At 46.0% G+C, this 23759-nt stretch overlaps 1 protein-coding gene across 2 annotated transcripts in view; it reads right to left on the bottom strand.

Annotated features, from left to right (window-relative positions):
- rsu1 (Ras suppressor protein 1) overlaps window positions 1-23759 on the bottom strand; it is a 42182-nt gene that overhangs the window by 16084 nt on the left and 2339 nt on the right. For both annotated transcript variants that reach the window (XM_080514772.1, XM_080514771.1), the window contains 5 exons: window positions 10864-10984; window positions 6855-6973; window positions 6679-6761; window positions 5306-5420; window positions 4430-4562 (listed from right to left, as the gene is read on the bottom strand). In XM_080514772.1, coding sequence (XP_080370898.1) covers window positions 4430-4562; window positions 5306-5420; window positions 6679-6761; window positions 6855-6973; window positions 10864-10984 — 571 coding nt within the window. The remainder of the gene's footprint in view (window positions 1-4429; window positions 4563-5305; window positions 5421-6678; window positions 6762-6854; window positions 6974-10863; window positions 10985-23759) is intronic.

A 23759-nucleotide genomic window follows, 5' to 3' on the forward strand; every position in this document is an offset into this window, starting at 1 on the left:
AACCACTCGGGTGAGGTGAGGTTATTTTGAGGCCTTGTGTCAGTTGCTCTTGTGGTGTGATTTTAAAGTATGTCATCAGAGGTGAGGTGAGATGTTTGAATGGTGGTCGATAAAGAACTGTGCCTTGCCCACGTATAGGTCTGGCATATGTACTACATCATTGGGAGTCGTTTTCATGGTATCATGTGGATGCACATGTTTCCTGCACCGATACCATGTGGAGGGGAAACTTTCAGATTGATGGAGAAACAAAAGACTGTTTTGGTCCGTCTCTCTCTGGTGTCTTGAACTCACTGTGTTGTATTTGCCGCGATGTCAACAAAGTTGAATTGAACTGAATCCATGACTTTCCCCGTTTGATGACTCTTCTCCTCTGACTTGCGCCACAGATCACCATAGTCTGCACAGTATGTGCCGGGACAGAGTGGCGGCTTTTTTTTTCACCTCCCAACTGACAAAAGTTGTGGATGTTACCGCAAGAACTGTAGCCAATGGTTACGATTTTTCGGCCCCCCTCCGTTGAGGCAGCTCGCACTATGAAACAGGTGGAGCTCCAGTGCAGCGTCTGCTGATTGGTCAGTGAGGCTCGTCACTCTGGACAAGCACTCACTGGCTTTAAACCCTCCTGTTGTTTCAATAGCAGACGCTCCTCTCAGTAACAGGAGGAGGAGATTCAGCGGGAGCTGGACGCTCCTGTTGGGACTGAGAAAGTTGAAGCTGTGTCACAGAGGACGGAGACTCTCGGCTTTACCTGCACGGCTGTGGAGCTGCAGCTGCAACTTCGGCTTCGGTCCTGAGCTCACTGCCTAATGACGTTACAAACCCGCCTACATGTTACCCGTACTCCGTGGTGAGACGGTGTAACAGAGTTGGTCTGGGTGTGCTTCGCGGTACCGTACCAGCCCAGGCCGGCACGGAAGGCGCAGTGGGACCACAGCGTGACATCTGATGCAGTCACAGGCTGTACTGACATTTCAAAGCTCTCCTTGATGGAGGTTGAGACTGGTCGCAGTATCAGTTCACAGGGAAAAGATGTTGAACAGAACTGGGAACCTCTTTCAACTCAGTCTCTTTGAAGTTTCAGCTCTGCTGATCCCAGGACACTCAGACCACCATTTGCTGATAAACAACCTTTAAACAAAAGATCGTTGGAGATGTTGTGAAGTCATACTGGAAGAGACTGGAAAAACTGCAGAAGCTCCACCGACAACAGTTTTCTGTGTTCATCTCGCACTTTCTGGACGTGATGGTGCAGCGAGACTCTTGGTCAGCAGTTTAATTCAGGACGAGGGCTGAACTAAACTGATGACATCGACTACTACGGTTCTAAAAAACCGTTGAGGTCAAACCCGCAAGTCAACGCGTCGCCACGCCCACTCGCCACATGCATGTGAGCGACCAAAACAAACCAGCATAGAAAACGAAACTGGTCTCCAACCAGCTCTCAGGCTCAGCAGCAGCCTGCATCCCCACATGGAAGGAGTGGGGACACTTTAAACGCAGCCATACGTGTCAAGGTAGAGTTATTTGCAGTCTTTGCACGATGGAGCTAGCATAGCACACCAGCACAACTTCCATGTGGAGCGTTTGAAGCGGAGGCGTCCCGTTGTTGCTCGTGACGCCGGACAACAAAAGGAAGTACCGTTACTATCGCCAACGTTTACTAAAACAAGAAGGCCGTTGCTGGGCTAATCCCCCGCCGGAGGGCTTTATATTTTCTCACAAAGCAGCTCTAAGGCAGCACACTTGGTACACTAGAGGGTGTTCCATGGGTCCTAGTAGATAATTATGTAGAATCTGAAAGGTCTTCTTCATAAGCTATGTCAAAATACGTCTCCAGAGCCCAAAAGGTGTTTTTTATGCCCTTAGTGACCCTGTGACCTGATATGCAAATTAGGTCATGGTCACCATGGTGCCCCTTCTCCCCAGGTGGAGTGTCCATGTGTGAAGTTTGGTGACTGTGGGCCCAGGAACTGCTGAGAAATGAGGAGAAATGTTTATATGAAAATACATGTATTGTGCAACCATGACGAGCAAACTTCAGACCCTACCAATCTTCAAGGTCAAGGTCAGGTCACTTGGTGTACTGGAGGTTATCCCTGGAGTGTGTATCATGTGTGTATAAAATTTCAGAGCCCGAGCTCAAAAACCTAGGCCTCCAGAGCCCAAAATGTGTTTCTAAGCACTTCGTGACCCTGTGACCTACTTAATATGCAAATTAGGTCAAGGTCACCATAGTATCCCTTCCCCCTCTGAGATGTATCCCCATGTGAAGTTTGGTCACTGTGGGCCCAGGGGTTGCCGAGATATAGGTAGAAACGTTCGAACGTACGGACGTACGGAGACTGTTTCAAGATCCCCCTTCAGGGCCTATCAGCCACGGCGGGGGATAATAATTTCCTTTCAATTGTGCAACGTGAGCTTGAGCTCTGCGCACTTCTGTGGCGCTAGCTAACTGTGTTTGTGTTTGGTTACTGTTAGTAGCTCGTGGCTAAACAGCTGTGTTTAGCTAACGTTAGCTAGAAATAGCATATAATGCTGGCCTGAATGGTGACGTGGCTATTACAGCTAGCAGAACATGGCTATCGAGCCACAAGCATAGCACACCAGCACAAAGTGTAGAGCTGCTAGCTACGGTAGCAAGCAGACTGTAGTAACATTAGATGCATCTGTTCAATATTATGTTTACCAATTCATGATTTGCTTGAGCTCAGTCACGCTGTGGTCGTTTCCCAGTGAAACACATTATTAGACCGACGTTTGCTAGCTTAGCATCATGGTTCACTACACCAAAGTTAGCTCACCAAGGCAACGTCCGTTAGAATCGTCCACTATTCCATAAACTAATCGCCCCAATGATCGTTTTAAAAATAATCGTTTACCCCCAGCCCTAGAACTTTCACTTAAAATGATTGCTGTGTAATCAGGCTGAGTGTCTGCACTCCTCCTCTCCTCCTGTTTTCATTCCACGCTATATTTGATGAACACTGGCTCCAACAAAATATAACTTTCAGAGAAAGACTATTTTGGTTTGGATTAGTTCAGTCGAAGCCAGGATTCAGCCTTGATTAGCGCTGTTATCCTTCGATAAAATTCCTGATGCTTTTGGTTCGTTGCTTCTGTCTTTTCAGGTGAGTTTGACACGTTTGGTGTTTGTTGACAGAAGACACACCATGCAACACCACCAGATGAGGTTTCCATGAAGATGGAGGCACACCCTCTAAACATTTCAACATTCACATGCTTTAACAATGTTCTAAAAACATACTTGCTTGAAAAGATGAAAGCCAGATGCTGGTGCTGTGGTCCTTCAGGAGCAACACATGCAAAGATAGAAGCTTCTCACAGTGTGCGGGCACGGAGCGGGGTGGATCGTCCTCACACTGACAGTGCTCGGATCAGTTCCACAGCATGCTTCAGAGCAGCACTTTACAGCATTCACACAAAGGATTTGCAGCATTTGCAGCTGTCTGTAGCAAAGAATTAATAGCAGCAGGCTTCAACACCTCTCCAAATTCTTTCCTCCTCCACTTCAGGAGCAAACTGTGTCACAAGTGGCAGCATTGTGTCAAACAACGGCTGCATTTCAAGGAAACGTGGAGAATCACAATTTCTTTAAGAAATTAAAGAATAAATGGTGCTAAAACTCTAATTAAAATCACCTGAAATATTTAGCATTTTGCTTCCAGTGACACAGAAGAGTTTTAAGAAGTGCAGTCAGTGGTGTTTCTTGATGTAAACACTTGGTGGGGCAGGATTTGATTTCAGGTTTAGTGACAGCACTGAATTCCACAGTAAAGCCACAACATTATAGCAACTCTTTAGGCACTTATCCAGTAAAAATATTGAGTCTTGGAGATAGATGATCCCCAAAAAATGTATTTGAAAAAAAAGTCATAAACATGACTGGAAGCAGGTCGTGCAGTTCCAAAGACAAAGGTTATACCACTGGTAAAACTGCTAATTAATGAGAATCTTAAAAATCACTGCTTCAGTCAATTCAACCTTCAGTTTCTCAGATAGAATAAGTTTGAAACTCGTACTCGTAAACAATCGACCTAATTCATTTTTATTCTTAACCGTATCTTAGCTTTAGCTGCTAATAAGCGGGTGTCAAAAGTATTTACTATGTAAGAGAATTAATAGCATACTTTGCATGCAGTCCTTTCTGATGACACCAGGTGGCGCTCAGCCCCACCAACCCTTGATGACCACTTGCCCCTGACTGCAGTATACTAATTCTGACTGTGTCCCATGTGCAGTTTTGTTGATTCACACCATGAAATACAAAAACACCCGAATCAGGTGAAACTGCAGGTGTTTGACCACAGCAAGACAAAACCTTTATTAGTTCCATGAGAGAGAAATTGCGGGAAAGAAAGGAAGCATGAAGGTCTGGGGGAGCTTGTAATAACGTGTCAGTACTTACTACTTGTACGTCTCCGAGCGGACGTATTCAAACACGTGAGAGACTCCCAGCTGGAACTGGTCTGCGATGGGAGTGACCCAGGGATTGTTCTCCGCTTTAAACACCTGCTTCGGCCCAGTCAGGTCCAGGTTACCTACACACACACACACACACACACACACACACAGAGCTCATTTTATTTGTGAGTGTGAGTGTGAGTGTGAGTGTGAGTGTGAGTGTGAGTGTGAGAGTGAGAGTGAGAGTGAGAGTGAGAGTGAGAGTGAGAGTGAGAGTGAGAGTGAGAGTGAGAGTGAGAGTGAGAGTGAGAGTGAGAGTGAGTGTGAGTGTGAGTGTGAGTGTGAGTGTGAGTGTGAGAGTGAGAGTGAGAGTGAGAGTGAGAGTGAGAGTGAGAGTGAGAGTGAGAGTGAGTGTGAGTGTGAGTGTGAGTGTGAGTGTGAGTGTGTGTGTGTGTGTGTGTGTGTGTGTGTGTGTGTGTGTGTGTGTGTGTGTGTGTGTGTGTGTGTGAGTGAGTGAGTGAGTGAGTGAGTGTGAGTGTGTGTGAGTGAGTGAGTGAGTGAGAGTGTGTGTGAGTGTGTGTGTGTGTGAGTGAGTGAGTGAGTGAGTGAGTGAGTGAGTGAGTGAGTGAGTGAGTGAGTGAGTGAGTGAGTGAGTGAGTGAGTGAGTGAGTGAGTGAGTGAGTGAGTGAGTGAGTGTGAGTGAGTGAGTGTGAGTGAGTGTGAGTGAGTGAGTGAGTGAGTGAGTGAGTGAGTGAGTGAGTGAGTGAGTGAGTGAGTGAGTGAGTGAGTGAGTGAGTGAGTGAGTGAGTGAGTGAGTGAGAGTGTGTGTGTGTGTGTGAGTGTGAGTGTGTGTGTGTGTGTGTGTGTGTGTGTTCAGTACCGAGCTCCGGGGGCAGGACAGTCAGCCTGTTGCCCTGGATGTGGAGCTCTTTGAGTTGAGTCAACTCTCCGATTTCCTTGGGCAGGGAGACCAGGTCGTTATCTCTGAGGCTCAACTGAAGACGAGAAGCAAACGGAACATGTTTCTCACACGTTTCTCACATGTTTCTCATACGTTTCTCATGTGCGCTGAGACTCCATTTGACCAAATGGATTGAGAGCACACTTGAAGCTTCCGACCAGTCTTTGAATGGTGTCCATAGACCAAGTAAAACCAGCTTCATGATGAAAACTAAACGTGATGTTGTCAGCCGGTTGTAGCCGTTGATAACTGTTTTTTTTTATTAATTTGTGCATGATCTATGACCAGTTTCAATGCATTCATTAGACGTAGATCTATCTCTCCTCTATAGCTCCATGTTCCTCCTTCCCTTGCAGAATCACATGGCGTCCACAACCGGCCAGTCGAAAAGGGAAAATGGCAGGCATTTTGGGAAAGTCTGAGTGTTTCAGACGATAACCATTATGAAGTAGATAACAGCTTTAGAAGCGATCGAAGCAACTCCTCTTTGATGGCCAATTCATTGGTATTTGTAATCAGCGGGCAGAGGTACGCCGGCTGCGGCAGTCCGTGTCTCCGTCAGCGGCTCAGCTGAACAACCTGCTAACCATCGGAACTTGACGTGAAAAGTCAATTACACACGAAATATGTAACTTCTTTCGCAAGAATTAGGTTGGATAGGCCTTTTGTTCATATGTTTTCAGGTCCAGTACAGACTAATTCACGGGTATGCTCTGCTCCCCGATGAACGCCGTGTCTCCTCCTCGAGACTTTCCTCTTTGCTTGGCCTGAAGCTGATGGGAGAGCGCCGCCGTCCTGTACAGACCACCATGTGCTCACAATGTCTGTTTAATAAATACTGGTGTTAGTTCATAACTATCTCATATCTGGTGTTTCCATAGCCAGTCACAGTTCTAGAGAATAGAGATAAAACTAGATCTAACATGAGGTTTTAGCAGCTTCAATAGTGAAATATGAGGTCAAATCCAAAGTACAGTCAAAACTGTGACTTTATACAATTCCATTAAAATGTTTTTATAGATATTTATTAGTGCATTTGTGTGTAAAGAACTCATTGAATGTCCTCTCAGTTATGGAATTAGTTTGATAAACATGCTCTGGTCTCCAGCAATGAGAGACTTTTGGTCCAGTGTTTTCATCCAGTGGGTCAAAATTAAAAAATTATTGTAGAATCATGTAAGGGAGGTTGTGCTGAAACCAAATATTCAAGATAAACACTTTACATAGTGAGATATGAACGTAAAAGCAAAGTTAAAGTGACAGCTGGAGAGCACAAACTACACATCACTTACTATTTGGAGTTTGACCAGCTTTCCGATGTCGGCAGGAAGTGACTCAAAGTCGTTATCACTCAGATAGAGAGCCCGTAGAGTCGCTGTGACAGGAAGACAGTTTAGTGTGTGTGTGTGTGTGTGTGTGTGTGTGTGTGTGTGTGTGTGTGTGTGGGGGGGGGGGGGGTAATACTCACTGAGGTAGAAGAAGTTCCCAGGCAGGGAGTTCTGGGTCAGGTTGTTATAGGTGAGATCCAGAACCTCCAGAGCAGGTAGAGAGCCGAACCCTCTGGGGAGGCTGTTCAGACGGTTCATCCTACACACACACACACACACACACACACACACACACACACACACACACACGCGCACACACGCGCACACACGCGCACACGCACACACACACACACACACGTCGTTTCTTGTAAACTTTAAAATCCAGTAGGGCTTCAAAAGCTGAATTGTTTTATATTATTTTGATCCTCCTGCTTCCTGCATTGAAAGAAACCAGAAGTAGCACAGAGGTCACTGAAGATCTACTGCCCCTCTCTATCTCCTCTATACCTCCTCTACAGCCCCTCTCTATCTCCTCTATACTTCCTCTACTGCCCCTCTCTATCTCCTCTATACCTCCTCTACTGCCCCTCTCTATCTCCTCTATACTTCCTCTACAGCCCCTCTCTATCTCCTCTATACTTCCTCTACTGCCCCTCTCTATCTCCTCTATACCTCCTCTACTGCCCCTCTCTATCTCCTCTATACTTCCTCTACTGCCCCTCTCTATCTCCTCTATACTTCCTCTACAGCCCCTCTCTATCTCCTCTATACCTCCTCTACAGCCCCTCTCTATCTCCTCTATACTTCCTCTACTGCCCCTCTCTATCTCCTCTATACTTCCTCTACAGCCCCTCTCTATCTCCTCTATACTTCCTCTACTGCCCCTCTCTATCTCCTCTATACTTCCTCTACAGCCCCTCTCTATCTCCTCTATACTTCCTCTACTGCCCCTCTCTATCTCCTCTATACTTCCTCTACAGCCCCTCTCTATCTCCTCTATAGTTCCTCTACTGCCCCTCTCTATCTCCTCTATACCTCCTCTACAGCCCCTCTCTATCTCCTCTATAGTTCCTCTACAGCCCCTCTCTATCTCCTCTATACTTCCTCTACAGCCCCTCTCTATCTCCTCTATACTTCCTCTACAGCCCCTCTCTATATCCTCTATAGTTCCTCTACAGCCCCTCTCTATCTCCTCTATAGTTCCTCTACAGCCCCTCTCTATCTCCTCTATAGTTCCTCTACTGCCCCTCTCTATCTCCTCTATACTTCCTCTACAGCCCCTCTCTATCTCCTCTATAGTTCCTCTACTGCCCCTCTCTATCTCCTCTATACTTCCTCTACTGCCCCTCTCTATCTCCTCTATAGTTCCTCTACTGCCCCTCTCTATCTCCTCTATAGTTCCTCTACTGCCCCTCTCTATCTCCTCTATAGTTCCTCTACTGCCCCTCTCTATCTCCTCTATACTTCCTCTACAGCCCCTCTCTATATCCTCTATAGTTCCTCTACAGCCCCTCTCTATCTCCTCTATAGTTCCTCTACTGCCCCTCTCTATCTCCTCTATACTTCCTCTACAGCCCCTCTCTATATCCTCTATAGTTCCTCTACAGCCCCTCTCTATCTCCTCTATACTTCCTCTACAGCCCCTCTCTATCTCCTCTATACTTCCTCTACTGCCCCTCTCTATCTCCTCTATACTTCCTCTACAGCCCCTCTCTATCTCCTCTATACTTCCTCTACAGCCCCTCTCTATCTCCTCTATAGTTCCTCTACTGCCCCTCTCTATCTCCTCTATACTTCCTCTACTGCCCCTCTCTATCTCCTCTATAGTTCCTCTACTGCCCCTCTCTATCTCCTCTATACTTCCTCTACAGCCCCTCTCTATCTCCTCTATACTTCCTCTACAGCCCCTCTCTATCTCCTCTATAGTTCCTCTACTGCCCCTCTCTATCTCCTCTATACTTCCTCTACAGCCCCTCTCTATCTCCTCTATAGTTCCTCTACTGCCCCTCTCTATCTCCTCTATACTTCCTCTACAGCCCCTCTCTATCTCCTCTATACTTCCTCTACAGCCCCTCTCTATCTCCTCTATAGTTCCTCTACTGCCCCCTGCAGTGACTCTGTAGTGGCTCTACTGCCCCCTGCATGACTCTGTAGTGGCTCTACTGCCCCCTGTAGTGGCTCTACTTTCCCCTGTAGTGGCTCTACTGCCCCCCTGTAGTGGCTCTACTGCCCCCTGTAGTGGCTCTACTGCCCCCTGTAGTGGCTCTACTTTCCCCTGTAGTGGCTCTACTGCCCCCCTGTAGTGACTCTGTAGTGGCTCTACTGCCCCCTGTAGTGGCTCTACTTTCCCCTGTAGTGGCTCTACTGCCCCCCTGTAGTGGCTCTACTGCCCCCTGTAGTGGCTCTACTGCCCCCTGTAGTGGCTCTACTTTCCCCTGTAGTGGCTCTACTGCCCCCCTGTAGTGACTCTGTAGTGGCTCTACTGCCCCCTGTAGTGGCTCTACTTTCCCCTGTAGTGGCTCTACTGCCCCCCTGTAGTGGCTCTACTGCCCCCTGTAGTGGCTCTACTGCCCCCTGTAGTGGCTCTACTTTCCCCTGTAGTGGCTCTACTGCCCCCCTGTAGTGACTCTGTAGTGGCTCTACTGCCCCCTGCAGTGACTCTGTAGTGGCTCTACTTTCCCCTGTAGTGGCTCTACTGCCCCCTGTAGTGGCTCTACTGCCCCCTGTAGTGACTCTGTAGTGGCTCTACTTTCCCCTGTAGTGACTCTGTAGTGGCTCTACTTTCCCCTGTAGTGGCTCTACTGCCCCCTGTAGTGGCTCTACTGCCCCCTGCAGTGACTCTGTAGTGGCTCTACTGCCCCCTGTAGTGGCTCTACTGCCCCCCTGTAGTGGCTCTACTGCCCCCTGTAGTGACTCTGTAGTGGCTCTACTGCCCCCTGTAGTGGCTCTACTGCCCCCTGCAGTGACTCTGTAGTGGCTCTACTGCCCCCTGTAGTGGCTCTACTGCCCCCCGTAGTGGCTCTACTGCCCCCCTGTAGTGGCTCTACTGCCCCCTGTAGTGACTCTGTAGTGGCTCTACTGCCCCCCTGCAGTTGCTCTGTAGTGGCTCTACTGCCCCCTGCAGTGACTCTGTAGTGGCTCTACTGCCCCCTGTAGTGGCTCTACTGCCCCCCTGTAGTGGCTCTACTGCCCCCCTGTAGTGACTCTGTAGTGGCTCTACTGCCCCCTGTAGTGGCTCTACTGCCCCCTGTAGTGGCTCTACTGCCCCCCTGTAGTGGCTCTACTTTCCCCTGTAGTGGCTCTACTGCCCCCCTGTAGTGGCTCTACTGCCCCCCTGTAGTGACTCTGTAGTGGCTCTACTGCCCCCTGTAGTGGCTCTACTGCCCCCTGTAGTGGCTCTACTGCCCCCCTGTAGTGGCTCTACTTTCCCCTGTAGTGGCTCTACTTCCCCCCTGTAGTGGCTCTACTTTCCCCTGTAGTGGCTCTACTTCCCCCTGTAGTGGCTCTACTGCCCCCCTGTAGTGGCTCTACTGCCCCCCTGTAGTGGCTCTACTTTCCCCTGTAGTGGCTCTACTGCCCCCCTGTAGTGGCTCTACTGCCCCCTGTAGTGACTCTGTAGTGGCTCTACTGCCCCCTGTAGTGACTCTGTAGTGGCTCTACTGCCCCCTGTAGTGACTCTGTAGTGGCTCTACTGCCCCCTGTAGTGACTCTGTAGTGGCTCTACTGCCCCCTGTAGTGACTCTGTAGTGGCTCTACTGCCCCCTGTAGTGACTCTGTAGTGATCCACAACTTCCCTCAGTTTTAATCACACACCAGCACAGAAGTCTTCCAAAGGTTCCCCCAAAATATATTAATTCTGAAAAAGAAAGAAATGCTGAATAAGGTGGAACAGGTCATTTACTAAAATGGTTGAATCAACCATAAAACTGTACCACAGCTACAAAGGGAATATGGAGCTGTTTGAATGGAATGTATCATCAAAGCTTATGTGTGTGTGTGTGTGTGTGTGTGTGTGTGTGTGTGTGTGTGTGTGTGTGTGTGTGTGTGTGTGTGTGTGTGTGTGTGTGTGTGTGTGTGTGTGTGTGTGTGTGTGTGTGTGTGTGTGTGTGTGTGTGTGTGTGTGTGTGTGTGTGTGTGTGTGTGTGTTACCCGATATTGAGGTGTTTCAGCTTCTGAAGGCTGCTGATCTGAGTCGGCAGCTCCTCAATCTGGTTGTTGAACAGATTCAGAACCTCCAAGTTCTTCAGTTCAGAGACGTTAGGAGGAACAGCTGGAGGACACACACACACACACACACACTCTATCAACAGGGAGCTGAAGCTCTTCAGCCTCACTCATCAGAGAGCGTCAGTCCTCAGAACCTCCTGGAACGCTGGTTCAAGCTGAGGAGACTCTCAGAGGTCAAGCTTCAGGAGGAGAGAGGAAGCAGCAGGACTCTGAGCTGAATACTGTGAGGAAGAGAAACAACCTGAGAGGCTCCAACACTCTGACTTCTCTGGTTTCCTACACAGCAGAGTGTAGAGGTGACGAAGCAGCACGTGAAAAATTCCACACCGTACAGACTGACGCAGGAGGAGGTGTGGCCTTCAATGAGGGGGGGCAGAGAGCAGCAGCCACAAGGAACAAGGTCCCTGGACCAAAGGGATGTGAACCGGGTCCTAATCTGAACCCTGGTCAATATAAAGACCCTCTGGATCTTGGTCAGCATTAACAGGAAGCAGGTTCTCAACTCACGAGTTCACCTGGACCAGCGTCTCCGATGTCGATACAGAAACACAGCCAGAGTTATTTCAAAAAGTTCCACCTCAGGAGCCATTTTTCAAAATGTGTTTTCAATGACTTGGAGCACGGTTGTCGTGCCAACGGGCTCTGACGGGGTTGAAGGTTGAGCACCAGAAGATGGCAGTGTGACTGTATGTTAGATATAGCAGCAAGCAACAGCTTTATATAGAATTTCAAAAGTTTTTATGGTTGTGTAAAAATCTAGACATTTTACCATCTTCGCACTACAGTAAGAGGGAAATCTGTCATTTTCAGCGTATTATGAAGCTTCTAACAGCTTCTCTCTGCCGAGTCTCAGCCGTTTGCGTTCCCCTGAAGATGAGTGTGGCCCCTGATCCTGTGTGGCCCCTGATCCTGTGTGGCCCCTGATGCTGTGTGGCCCTAGAAGCTGTGTGGCCCCAGAAGCTGTGTGGCCCCTGAGAGCAGCTTCCTGCTGATACGGTGCTTCAGCTTTTATAGGATCACTGATATGACATGTGGAGCTGCATGAGGCACTTGTGTGCATCAGAGGAGGTGAACCCCCCCCCCCACCCCCCACCCCCCGCTGCGAACAGCTATTAATAGCCCCCAGAGAAACTCAGGTAATCTTTACATCTGTAGCAGGAGATCAAAAACCACAGAGACATCATTTATCAGCCAGTCCTGACAAAAAGAGCACATCAAGAGTTTTTATCCCCAAAACCTGAAGCACAAATAAAATGTTCCTCTGCAGAACCGGATCACGGTGACCTGACCTGTTAACGGTGCACTCCACACCGACATTAGAGAAATTACTTTACATTTCTCTTTCACGATACTATAAACGAAAATAAAAGACAATTACTAGTTCATGGAGCTATTCATGTGGTGAAATAGAGCAATCACAAATGACTGTTCTAAATCCTGCGTGACGTATTTTCCAAAATGGCTCTTATCTCCGGACTGAAAACAGCTGAAATGGCCCCGGCTGGCCGCGGCACAGAGCCGCTCCGGTGCGCCGCTCCGGGACACGGGAGCCTTTAGCTTCCTGCTCAAACGCAGGAGCAGCCACTCCGGCGCTGATCGCGCTCCTGCAGCTCCCCGCCTGAACACGGAGGATGTTCTGAGTGTCTCTTTGCATCGCGTCCGCAGCCCGTTCCTGTACCGCGCCTCTGCATCACGTTTGAACAGAAACCACAGACGCGATGCCAAGAACCTATATGAGGATACATGCACATATATGCAGCATATATGCACATATATGCTGCATATATGCACATAAATGCTGCATATATGCACATAAATGCTGCATATATGCACATATATGACAATATATGGGCTGCATATATGCACATATATGACCATATATATGCACATATATGCTACATCTATGCACATATATGCTACATCTATGCACATATATGCTACATCTATGCATATATATGCCACATATAGGCAAAATTGAGGTGCATATATGTGAATAGACAGGCCATATAGGTCTCCTGTACTGCTTCTTTATTTCCACATATATATATAGCCAATCCCACATGGAAATAACCTATATGAGGATATATGCACATATATGAAACCTATATGCAGCATATATGTGCATATATGTGCATATATGCACATATATGCACATAAGTGCTGCATATATGCACATAAATGACAATATATGCACATATATGACAATATATGCTGCATATATCCACATATATGACAATATATGGGCTGCATATATGCACATATATGACAATATATGCTGCATATATGCAAATATATGCTGCATATATCCACATATATGACAATATATATGCTGCATATATGCACATATATGACAATATATATGACAATATATATGCTGCATATATGGAAAGTCCCACATGGACAGAACCTATATAAACATATAAGTTTTAATATAGGTTTTGAATATATGTGACATATATTAAATTTGCCATTTTCCTATATGCACAGATAGGTACATATTTTATTTATATATATATATATATATATATATATATATATATATATATATATATAAATATATATGCGCGCATGTATGCACACATATATGTACATATATGTACATAACATATAGGAAAACGGCCAATTTTATATATGTCACATATATGCCAAACCTATATCAAAACCTATATTAAAACATATATGTTTATATAGGTTCTTTCCATGTGGGCAGACCCGGCGTGCGGCGTGCTGACGCTAAGCTGCAAACAGAAAGCTCCGAACTGATGCAAAGTCCCGAGCCCCGGTCTCCCCCTGCCTCAAATCTGCTCTTTCACAACCAACACCAAAGTTGAGCAGCAAAGTAAAGAAAAGGGAAAAAAAACAACCAGTGTAAAGCTGACGGCAGAGGATTCATCCAGCCGACGTGTAGTAAATCACTGACCAATCAGCAGACGGATCCTCAAACTCAGACCCGTTCCATGGTCCTGGTACCCCGACAGAAGGGGTAGTGGAAAAACGACCACCTTTGGAGTGGTTGTTTCCGGAAAATCACAAATTCCTGTGGTGGAAATACAAACCGTAACGGACAATACTGGTCTATCCCCACACTTTGTGTGTGCTGGAAATGAGGCTTAAAAGTCTCTCAAGTCACTCCACTGTAACAGGCTGTGTCTGGACAATGAGCTCTCTTGGAGGCCACACCCCCTCCTGAAGGCCACACCCCCTCCTGAAGGCCACGCTCTCTCCTGAAGGCCACACCCCCTCCTGAAGGCCACACCCCCTCCTGAAGGCCACACCCCCTCCTGAAGGCCATGCTCTCTCCTGAAGGCCACACCCCCTCCTGAAGGCCACACCCCCTCCTGAAGGCCATGCTCTCTCCTGAAGGCCACACCCCCTCCTGAAGGCCACGCTCTCTCCTGAAGACTACACCCACTCCTGAAAGCCACACCCCCTTCTGAAGGCCACACCCCTTTCTGAAGGCCACACCAACTGCAGTGGTAGAGACGATAAAGGCAATTTCACAACTTTCTTTTGAGGAAAAACGGCAGATTTTAAAAGATGGGAGACCAAAACCTGAGCTACAAGGGAGGGGAAGCTCAGAAAACTGCTCCTACTTTCAATCAGGGGAGCAGACACTCTGCAGGAGTGGTTTCAACACCACAGACACTCTGCAGGAGTGGTTTCAGCACCACAGACACTCTGCAGGAGTGGTTTCAACACCACAGACACTCTGCAGGAGTGGTTTCAGCACCACAGACCCTCTGCAGGAGTGGTTTCAACACCACAGACACTCTGCAGGAGTGGTTTCAGCACCACAGACACTCTACAGGAGTGGTTTCAGCACCACAGACACTCTACAGGAGTGGTTTCAGCACCACAGACACTCTGCAGGAGTGGTTTCAACACCACAGACACTCTGCAGGAGTGGTTTCAACACCACAGACACTCTACAGGAGTGGTTTCAACACCACAGACACTCTGCAGGAGTGGTTTCAGCACCACAGACACTCTGCAGGAGTGGTTTCAACACCACAGACACTCTACAGGAGTGGTTTCAACACCACAGACACTCTGCAGGAGTGGTTTTTTGAAAAGATGGCTTTTCAGCAATCTTTGGTTTCGGCAATCTTCTCCGTGTTTCTGTGTTTCCAACATAAACCTCAGATGTGCTGCCATGTCATGAGATTGATCTTGTTGGGAGAGTCTGGAGACTGATATTGAATAGTTGTTGAAGTTTCTTTAACGTAGTTTGACCATTTTGTTAGATTAACACTTGCCATCTGAAACATATTGTAGTGTCATGGAGCTGATCACTGCAATGCATTATGGGAGTTGTTTTGGCTGTGTTGAAAGGGGACATATCATGTAAAATTCACTTTCTAATGGTCTTCCTACAGTAATAATTGTCCCTGTACCTGGAATGTCACTCCAGAAGCAAATAAAGTCTGTCGTCTTGTTCTCTGGCTTCTTTCATTTTTCCTAATCGTCACCAAAGTTTTTAGTCAACCCCAATCCAGATAGACCCTCCCTTTAAACCGCCCACAAGCAGCACACTCCGCACTTTTTCACCTGGCGACAGCTGCAGGCGTTCGGCTGTAGGTCGCTCCCACCACTTCACGGAGGACTTTTTTTTCACAACGTGTCCAGAGCGACGCTGGATTGGCTGCTAAACTTCTAATAAAGCAAATGTGGGAACCGTAAGTAAAATACTCTGGTTTATATGCTGGCTGGTTAGTTTGCAACACCTGATCCCACGTTTTTTCTTTCTGTTTATTGTGAGGTATTGTTCATGTCTGCAAAGTTGTGCTGAGAGAGACTGTAGATCAAATGTAGGCTTGTGAGGTAATTTTGTTATATATTACTATGATTAAATGGGAGTTCAGGATCTTCTCCTGTCTGCTACTAATCATGATTAGGGATGCTCGATATTGGCTTTTCTACCGATATCCGATATTATCGGACATCCCTAATCATGATCATTAGTAGAGGATGATTAAAGTCCTAGCGAAAAGAAAACTCCACCTCCAAAACACTCTGGCTGTCGCTTCTAGGGACATTTTTATGCTAACTGGCTGAAGGGTAAAATGTTAAAATGCGGCAATCTGCAAGAAAATAGCCAATAAACTGCGCTATTTCCTCTGCTGGGCGGAGCTTCTGACAATAATAGTGATGTCACAAGTTGTGCACACGCCCAAGTTGTGTTTACATTATGGAGGATCAGAGTTTTGATGACGAAGAGGCTGAATTTAACCATATTTCATCATCATGGTCATTTCAAACCCAGTGATTGATGTAGAAGACACAGAAGGTGGTTCTGCCATCGGTGACCCCGTCTGGAACATGTTTGAGGAAGCAGAAGACGCTTCGTCCTCCATTCGTCCTCGTCTCCTCGCCTCAGCAGTTTTCACCTTTGAGGCTTTGAGGCTCCTGACTTTTGGCAGAACGACCGGCTTCCTGGATCCAACATGTCCAAGAGCTTTTCCGACTGAATCACCGAAGATGAGTCCAGGTATTACTTGATCCTCTACTAGCCACCCGAGCTAGCTTCTCCCGCTAGCCATGTGAGCTAGCCGCTCCCGCCGCCTGTGCTCCTTTCCTCCTCTCTCGGTCTCTTCCAGGCTCAATCTTTCATCAAGGCTCATAAAACGCCAACTATAACTTCAAAACACTGTAAAAACTTTGATATTTAAGAGGAAACAAGCCAATATAAACACAACAGATGGAGATCTGCACAACTCGTGACGTCACGCCCACGAAGAAGGATTCCTCTGATTTCGTCAGCTGGAGATTCAAAATTCAAATAACTTTGTAATGCGACAACAGTGGTGGGGCAGAGTCGAAGGAACCTTAGAAGTAGAACCCAACTATCGTTTTTTGTAAAGTAGTGTTTTACATTTCACTGGGACTTTAAATTAACAGCTCTCAATGTGGCATGCACACCGTGAGATAAGGTCAGTCACTCTGACTGGTCTGAATAGTCATTTATTTACTGTTAAAACACACAATTCTTTGTAAATAAAATATTCAGAGCAGCTGATGAACATATTGAGACACACAATGTGTTTTACTAACTCCAACTGTGAAACGTCCTGCAGCAGCAGCAGAGGCACAACTTCTTCAGGATCACATTCTGGTTCTCATTGGTTTGGTTGAACTGCATTTCTCCTTAACTTAGTGACAGATAGAATGTAAACAATGGCACATGGCATGGGGAGAGGAAGCCCCTCCTCCTCTTCCCAAGATGGCCATGTGGGCGGAGCCAGTCCAGCTCCTGAAACCAGCAGATTCTGAACGAGGCTCAATGATCAAATATTGAACTGGCTGGAAATCAAGGACAAGCTGGATTTGGGGTGAAAAGCTTTGAAGACACTGTTTGTGGACCAACAGGAACCAGGTGTTACCTGATATGACTCCTTTAAATGTCTTTATTTGGGGTTATATTAGGTTTGTTGGTAATGATTGTGATATTTTTGTTGCTGAGTTCGTGTAGTTAGTTGATCAGGTTTATTTTAATATTTGGAAGTTGGCAATGAGGCGTGAAAAGGGTCACTGAGAAAATGACTAAAACTGGAAAATCACAGAAAGTTTCAACTACAATGAAGTTTAAAAAAAACAACTTAATGTGCGAATGTAATAGAATGTAATAGATTATCTGAATTGGTTATGACACAAACTCAACATAAGATTGAGTTTCCGTAATATAACAAAAATAAATCTAGACTAAGCTGTTTCTCTTCATCTTAAAAAGTTGTACAGATGGAAAGGGCTTGAGATTAATTTTATTATTTGTAAAACAGAGGACCATGGGGTTTGTGACCAGAGGGTCACTGGTTTGAATCCTGTTCTCTCACACACACACACACACACACACACACACACACACACACACACACACACACACACACACACACACACACACACACACACACACACACACACACACACACACACACACACACACACACACACACACACACACACACACACAGGAGTGCAGAATGTTCCATGTGGGTTTCCATTTGCTCCTTGAGAGAAGTGTGTTATTGACGATGGTCAACGGCCTCCTGTGAAGCTGCTCATGGTTAGAAGAGCCACTTCCTGCCATCAAACCTCAGGTCATCGTGCTGGTGGTTGTTAGTGAGTCTGTGAGGCCCTCTGCTGGCGGAACCACATCATTACATCTTTTACAGCACTAACGTGTTGAAAGCAGATGTTTGTACCCCCGTCACTGACTGTGGGGAAGTTATTCTCAGTCAAACTGATGGATGATAATCCATCTTAATCCAGTAAGTTAGCCTCTCAAGCAAATAGTCGAGTTTGGAGATGCCGGATCACAGTGGGAACAGAATCAAGGTGCAACAGATAAAAGCATTTTCAGAGACTAGTTTCCTCTGAAATTCTGTACGCTGGCATTCATGAAACTCACACTTTAAAACAATTCTAAACAGGTTTATTTTAATCCAGCCAGAATTAATCTCCACACTGAAATCCACTGCACTGTGCAGACCCATGAGCTCACCTTCCAGGTTTTCCTTCAATTAAAAGTCCTTCATTAGACACAATGTGATTAGATGAGGCACTCGTCATGTTTAAGTGTTCTAAACATTCATGTATAAAGGAGCTGTTCAGTGTGCAGGAACATTTCAGTCAGCTGTTCACACCGTTTAGTGTTTAAAGTGCTGTCGTGCCGGGAAATATTATTCTGGAAAGCACTGTGCAATACAAATACAATGATTGACTTGATTTATTTTTTATGCCTCTTCTACAAAAATGTCTTGAGGTAAATCTTTTCATGTTTCTACTCTCCAATTATTTCTGAGCCATTGCAACCAAATTTCCTTTTCAATCAATTCGAAATGACAAATGAAAGGATCCATCTACCTATCCACCCATCTATCTATCCACCCATCTACCTATCCACCCATCTACCTATCCACCCATCTACCTATCCACCCATCTATCTATCCATCCATCTACCTATCCACCCATCTATCTATCCATCCATCTACCTATCCACCCATCTATCTATCCATCCATCTACCTATCCACCCATCTACCTATCCACCCATCTATCTATCCATCCATCTACCTATCCACCCATCTACCTATCCACCCATCTACCTATCTATCTATCCATCCATCTACCTATCCACCCATCTACCTATCCACCCATCTACCTATCTATCTATCCATCTATCTATCCACCCATCTACCTATCTATCTATCCATCTATCTATCCACCCATCTACCTATCTATCTATCCATCTATCTATCCACCCATCTACCTATCTATCTATCCATCTATCTATCCACCCATCTACCTATCCACCCATCTGCCTATCTATCCACCCATCTACCTATCCACCCATCTGCCTATCTATCTATCCATCTACCTATCCACCCATCTACCTATCTATCTATCCATCTATCTATCCACCCATCTACCTATCCACCCATCTGCCTATCTATCTATCCATCTACCTATCCACCCATCTACCTATCTATCTATCCATCTATCTATCCACCCATCTACCTATCTATCTATCCATCTATCTATCCACCCATCTACCTATCTATCTATCCATCTATCTATCCACCCATCTACCTATCCACCCATCTACCTATCTATCTATCCATCTATCTATCCACCCATCTACCTATCTATCTATCCATCTATCTATCCACCCATCTACCTATCTATCTATCCATCTACCTATCCACCCATCTACCTATCTATCTATCCATCTATCTATCCACCCATCTACCTATCCACCCATCTATCTATCCATCCATCTACCTATCCACCCATCTACCTATCCACCCATCTACCTATCTATCTATCCATCTATCTATCCACCCATCTACCTATCCACCCATCTACCAATTCCACCCATCTACCAATTCCACCCATCTATCTATCCACCCATCTACCTATCCACCCATCTACCTATCCACCCATCTACCTATCCACCCATCTACCTATCCACCCATCTACCTATCCACCCATCTACCGATTCCACCCATCTACCTACCTATCCACCCATCTATCTATCCATCTACCTATCCACCCATCTACCTATCCACCCATCTACCTATCCATCCATTTACCTATCCATCCATCTATCTACCTATCCATCCATCTATCCATCCATCCATCTATCCATCCATCTATCTACCTATCCATCCATCTATCTACCTATCCATCCATCTATCTATCCATCTACCTATCTATCCATCTACCTATCATCCATCTACCTATCATCCATCTACCTATCATCCATCTACCTATCCATCCATCTATCTACCTATCCATCCATCTATCTACCTATCCATCTATCTACCTATCCATCCATCTATCTACCTATCCATCCATCTATCTACCTATCCATCTATCTACCTATCCATCTACCTATCCATCCATCTATATATCCATCCATCTATATATCCCTCTACCTACCCATCCATCTACCTACCTATCCATCTATCCATCTACCTATCCATCTCTCTATCTACCTATCCATCTATCTATCTATCCATCCATCTATATATCTATCCATCCATCTATATATCCATCCATCTATCCATCTATATATCCATCCATCTATATATCCATCCATCTATATATCATCCATCTACCTACCCATCCATCTATCTACCCATCCATCTATATATCCATCCATCTATCCATCTACCTATCCATCCATCTATCTACCTATCCATCCATCCATCCATCCATCCATCTATCTATCCATTCATCTATCCATCCATCTATCCATCTACCAAAAGGAAGAAGCAGTTTGATTCCTGTTGCCAGCCAGCAGCACAAAAAATGTTTTGTCATGACATAGACTTTGACAAGAAGCCAAGGGAACTTACAGATCAGGCCCCCTTACCACAGACCACGCCCCCTACAACAGGCCACGCCCCCTTACCATAGGCCACGCCACCACCGCAGTTAGTGAAAAGTGTTGGGAGGCTTCCTAAAGGAGTTAGTAAAAGATGTTAGGAGGCTTCATAAAGGAGTTAAGGAAAGGTGTTAGGAGGCTTCCTAAAGGAGTTAGTAAAATATGTTAGGAGGCTTCCTAAAGGAGTTAGTCAAATATGTTAGGAGGCTTCATAAAGGAGTTAAGGAAAGGTGTTAGGAGGCTTCCTAAAGGAGTTGAGGAAAGGTGTTAGGAGACTTCTTAAAGGAGTTAAGGAAAGGTGTTAGGAGACTTCCTAAAGGAGTTAAGGAAAGGTGTTAGGAGACTTCCTAAAGGAGTTAAGGAAAGGTGTTAGGAGGCTTCCTAAAGGAGTTGAGGAAAGGTGTTAGGAGACTTCTTAAAGGAGTTAAGGAAAGGTGTTAGGAGACTTCCTAAAGGAGTTAAAGAAAGGTGTTAGGAGACTTCCTAAAGGAGTTAAAGAAAGGTGTTAGAAGGATTCCTAAAGGAGTTAGGAAAGGTGATCACGTTAGTGTTGCAGTCAGACCACACTTTCACTTAGTGACATCATAATAAAGTGACGGCGGTACACGTTAGTGACGTCAGCCGTGGCGGGGAAAGAAATACAAGTTTGTGAAAATGGACGCTAAAAAGCACATTTGGGTTTTAGATGATTTCAAGTTGTTCAATATAGATTATTGCTTTGATAACTGACATGATCTGTGTCCTTTTCACTCATCCTGAGTTTCCATGAACGCTCTGATGAGCCGGCCCTTTAATGTTTTCGCCGCAAGGAATTGTGGGGCAGCATGAGCTGTTCTCCTTTGCTAAAGGAAGCATCAGTGTTTCCTAGGCTAAAGGAAGCATCAGTGTTTCCTAGGCTAAAGGAGGCTCTAAAGGAAGCATCAGTGTTTCCTAGGCTAAATGAGGCTCTGAAGGAAGCATCAGTGTTTCCTAGGCTAAATGAGGCTCTGAAGGAAGCATCAGTGTTTCCTAGGCTAAAGGAGGCTCTAAAGGAAGCCTCAGCGTTTCCTAGGCTAAAGGAAGCATCAGTGTTTCCTCGGCTAAACGAGGCTCTAAAGGAAGCATCAGTGTTTCCTAGGCTAAAGGAAGCATCAGTGTTTCCTAGGCTAAAGGAGGCTCTAAAGGAAGCATCAGTGTTTCCTAGGCTAAAGGAGGCTCTGAAGGAAGAATCAGTGTTTCCTAGGCTAAAGGAGGCTCTGAAGGAAGCATCAGTGTTTCCTCGGCTAAAGGAGGCTCTGAAGGAAGCATCAGTGTTTCCTAGGCTAAAGGAAGCATCAGTGTTTCCTCGGCTAAAGGAGGCTCTGAAGGAAGCATCAGTGTTTCCTAGGCTAAATGAGGCTCTGAAGGAAGCATCAGTGTTTCCTAGGCTAAAGGAGGCTCTGAAGGAAGCATCAGTGTTTCCTAGGCTAAAGGAGGCTCTAAAGGAAGCATCAGTGTTTCCTAGGCTAAATGAGGCTCTAAAGGAAGCATCAGTGTTTCCTAGGCTAAAGGAGGCTCTAAAGGAAGCATCAGTGTTTCCTAGGCTAAAGGAGGCTCTAAAGGAAACATCAGTGTTTCCTAGGCTAAATGAGGCTCTAAAGGAAGCATCAGTGTTTCCTAGGCTAAAGGAGGCTCTAAAGGAAACATCAGTGTTTCCTAGGCTAAAGGAGGCTCTAAAGGAAACATCAGTGTTTCCTAGGCTAAAGGAGGCTCTAAAGGAAACATCAGTGTTTCCTAGGCTAAAGGAGGCTCTAAAGGAAACATCAGTGTTTCCTAGGCTAAAGGAGGCTCTAAAGGAAACATCAGTGTTTCCTAGGCTAAATGAGGCTCTAAAGGAAGCATCAGTGTTTCCTAGGCTAAAGGAAGCATCAGTGTTTCCTAGGCTAAAGGAGGCTCTAAAGGAAGCATCAGTGTTTCCTAGGCTAAAGGAGGCTCTGAAGGAAGAATCAGTGTTTCCTCGGCTAAAGGAGGCTCTGAAGGAAGCATCAGTGTTTCCTAGGCTAAAGGAAGCATGAGTGTTTCCTAGGCTAAAGGAGGCTCTGAAGGAAGCATCAGTGTTTCCTCGGCTAAAGGAGGCTCTGAAGGAAGCATCAGTGTTTCCTAGGCTAAAGGAAGCATCAGTGTTTCCTCGGCTAAAGGAGGCTCTGAAGGAAGCATCAGTGTTTCCTAGGCTAAATGAGGCTCTGAAGGAAGCATCAGTGTTTCCTAGGCTAAATGAGGCTCTAAAGGAAGCATCAGTGTTTCCTAGGCTAAAGGAGGCTCTAAAGGAAGCATCAGTGTTTCCTAGGCTAAAGGAGGCTCTAAAGGAAACATCAGTGTTTCCTAGGCTAAATGAGGCTCTAAAGGAAGCATCAGTGTTTCCTAGGCTAAAGGAGGCTCTAAAGGAAGCATCAGTGTTTCCTAGGTTAAAGGAGGCTCTAAAGGAAACATCAGTGTTTCCTAGGCTAAAGGAGGCTCTAAAGGAAACATCAGTGTTTCCTAGGCTAAAGGGGGCTCTAAAGGAAACATCAGTGTTTCCTAGGCTAAAGGAGGCTCTAAAGGAAACATCAGTGTTTCCTAGGCTAAATGAGGCTCTAAAGGAAGCATCAGTGTTTCCTAGGCTAAAGGAAGCATCAGTGTTTCCTAGGCTAAAGGAGGCTCTAAAGGAAGCATCAGTGTTTCCTAGGCTAAAGGAGGCTCTGAAGGAAGAATCAGTGTTTCCTCGGCTAAAGGAGGCTCTGAAGGAAGCATCAGTGTTTCCTAGGCTAAAGGAAGCATGAGTGTTTCCTAGGCTAAAGGAGGCTCTGAAGGAAGCATCAGTGTTTCCTCGGCTAAAGGAGGCTCTGAAGGAAGCATCAGTGTTTCCTAGGCTAAAGGAAGCATCAGTGTTCCCTAGGCTAAATGAGGCTCTGAAGGAAGCATCAGTGTTTCCTAGGC

This window comes from Blennius ocellaris (genome assembly GCF_963422515.1).
Source record: "Blennius ocellaris genome assembly, chromosome: 19".
NCBI lineage: Eukaryota > Metazoa > Chordata > Actinopteri > Blenniiformes > Blenniidae > Blennius > Blennius ocellaris.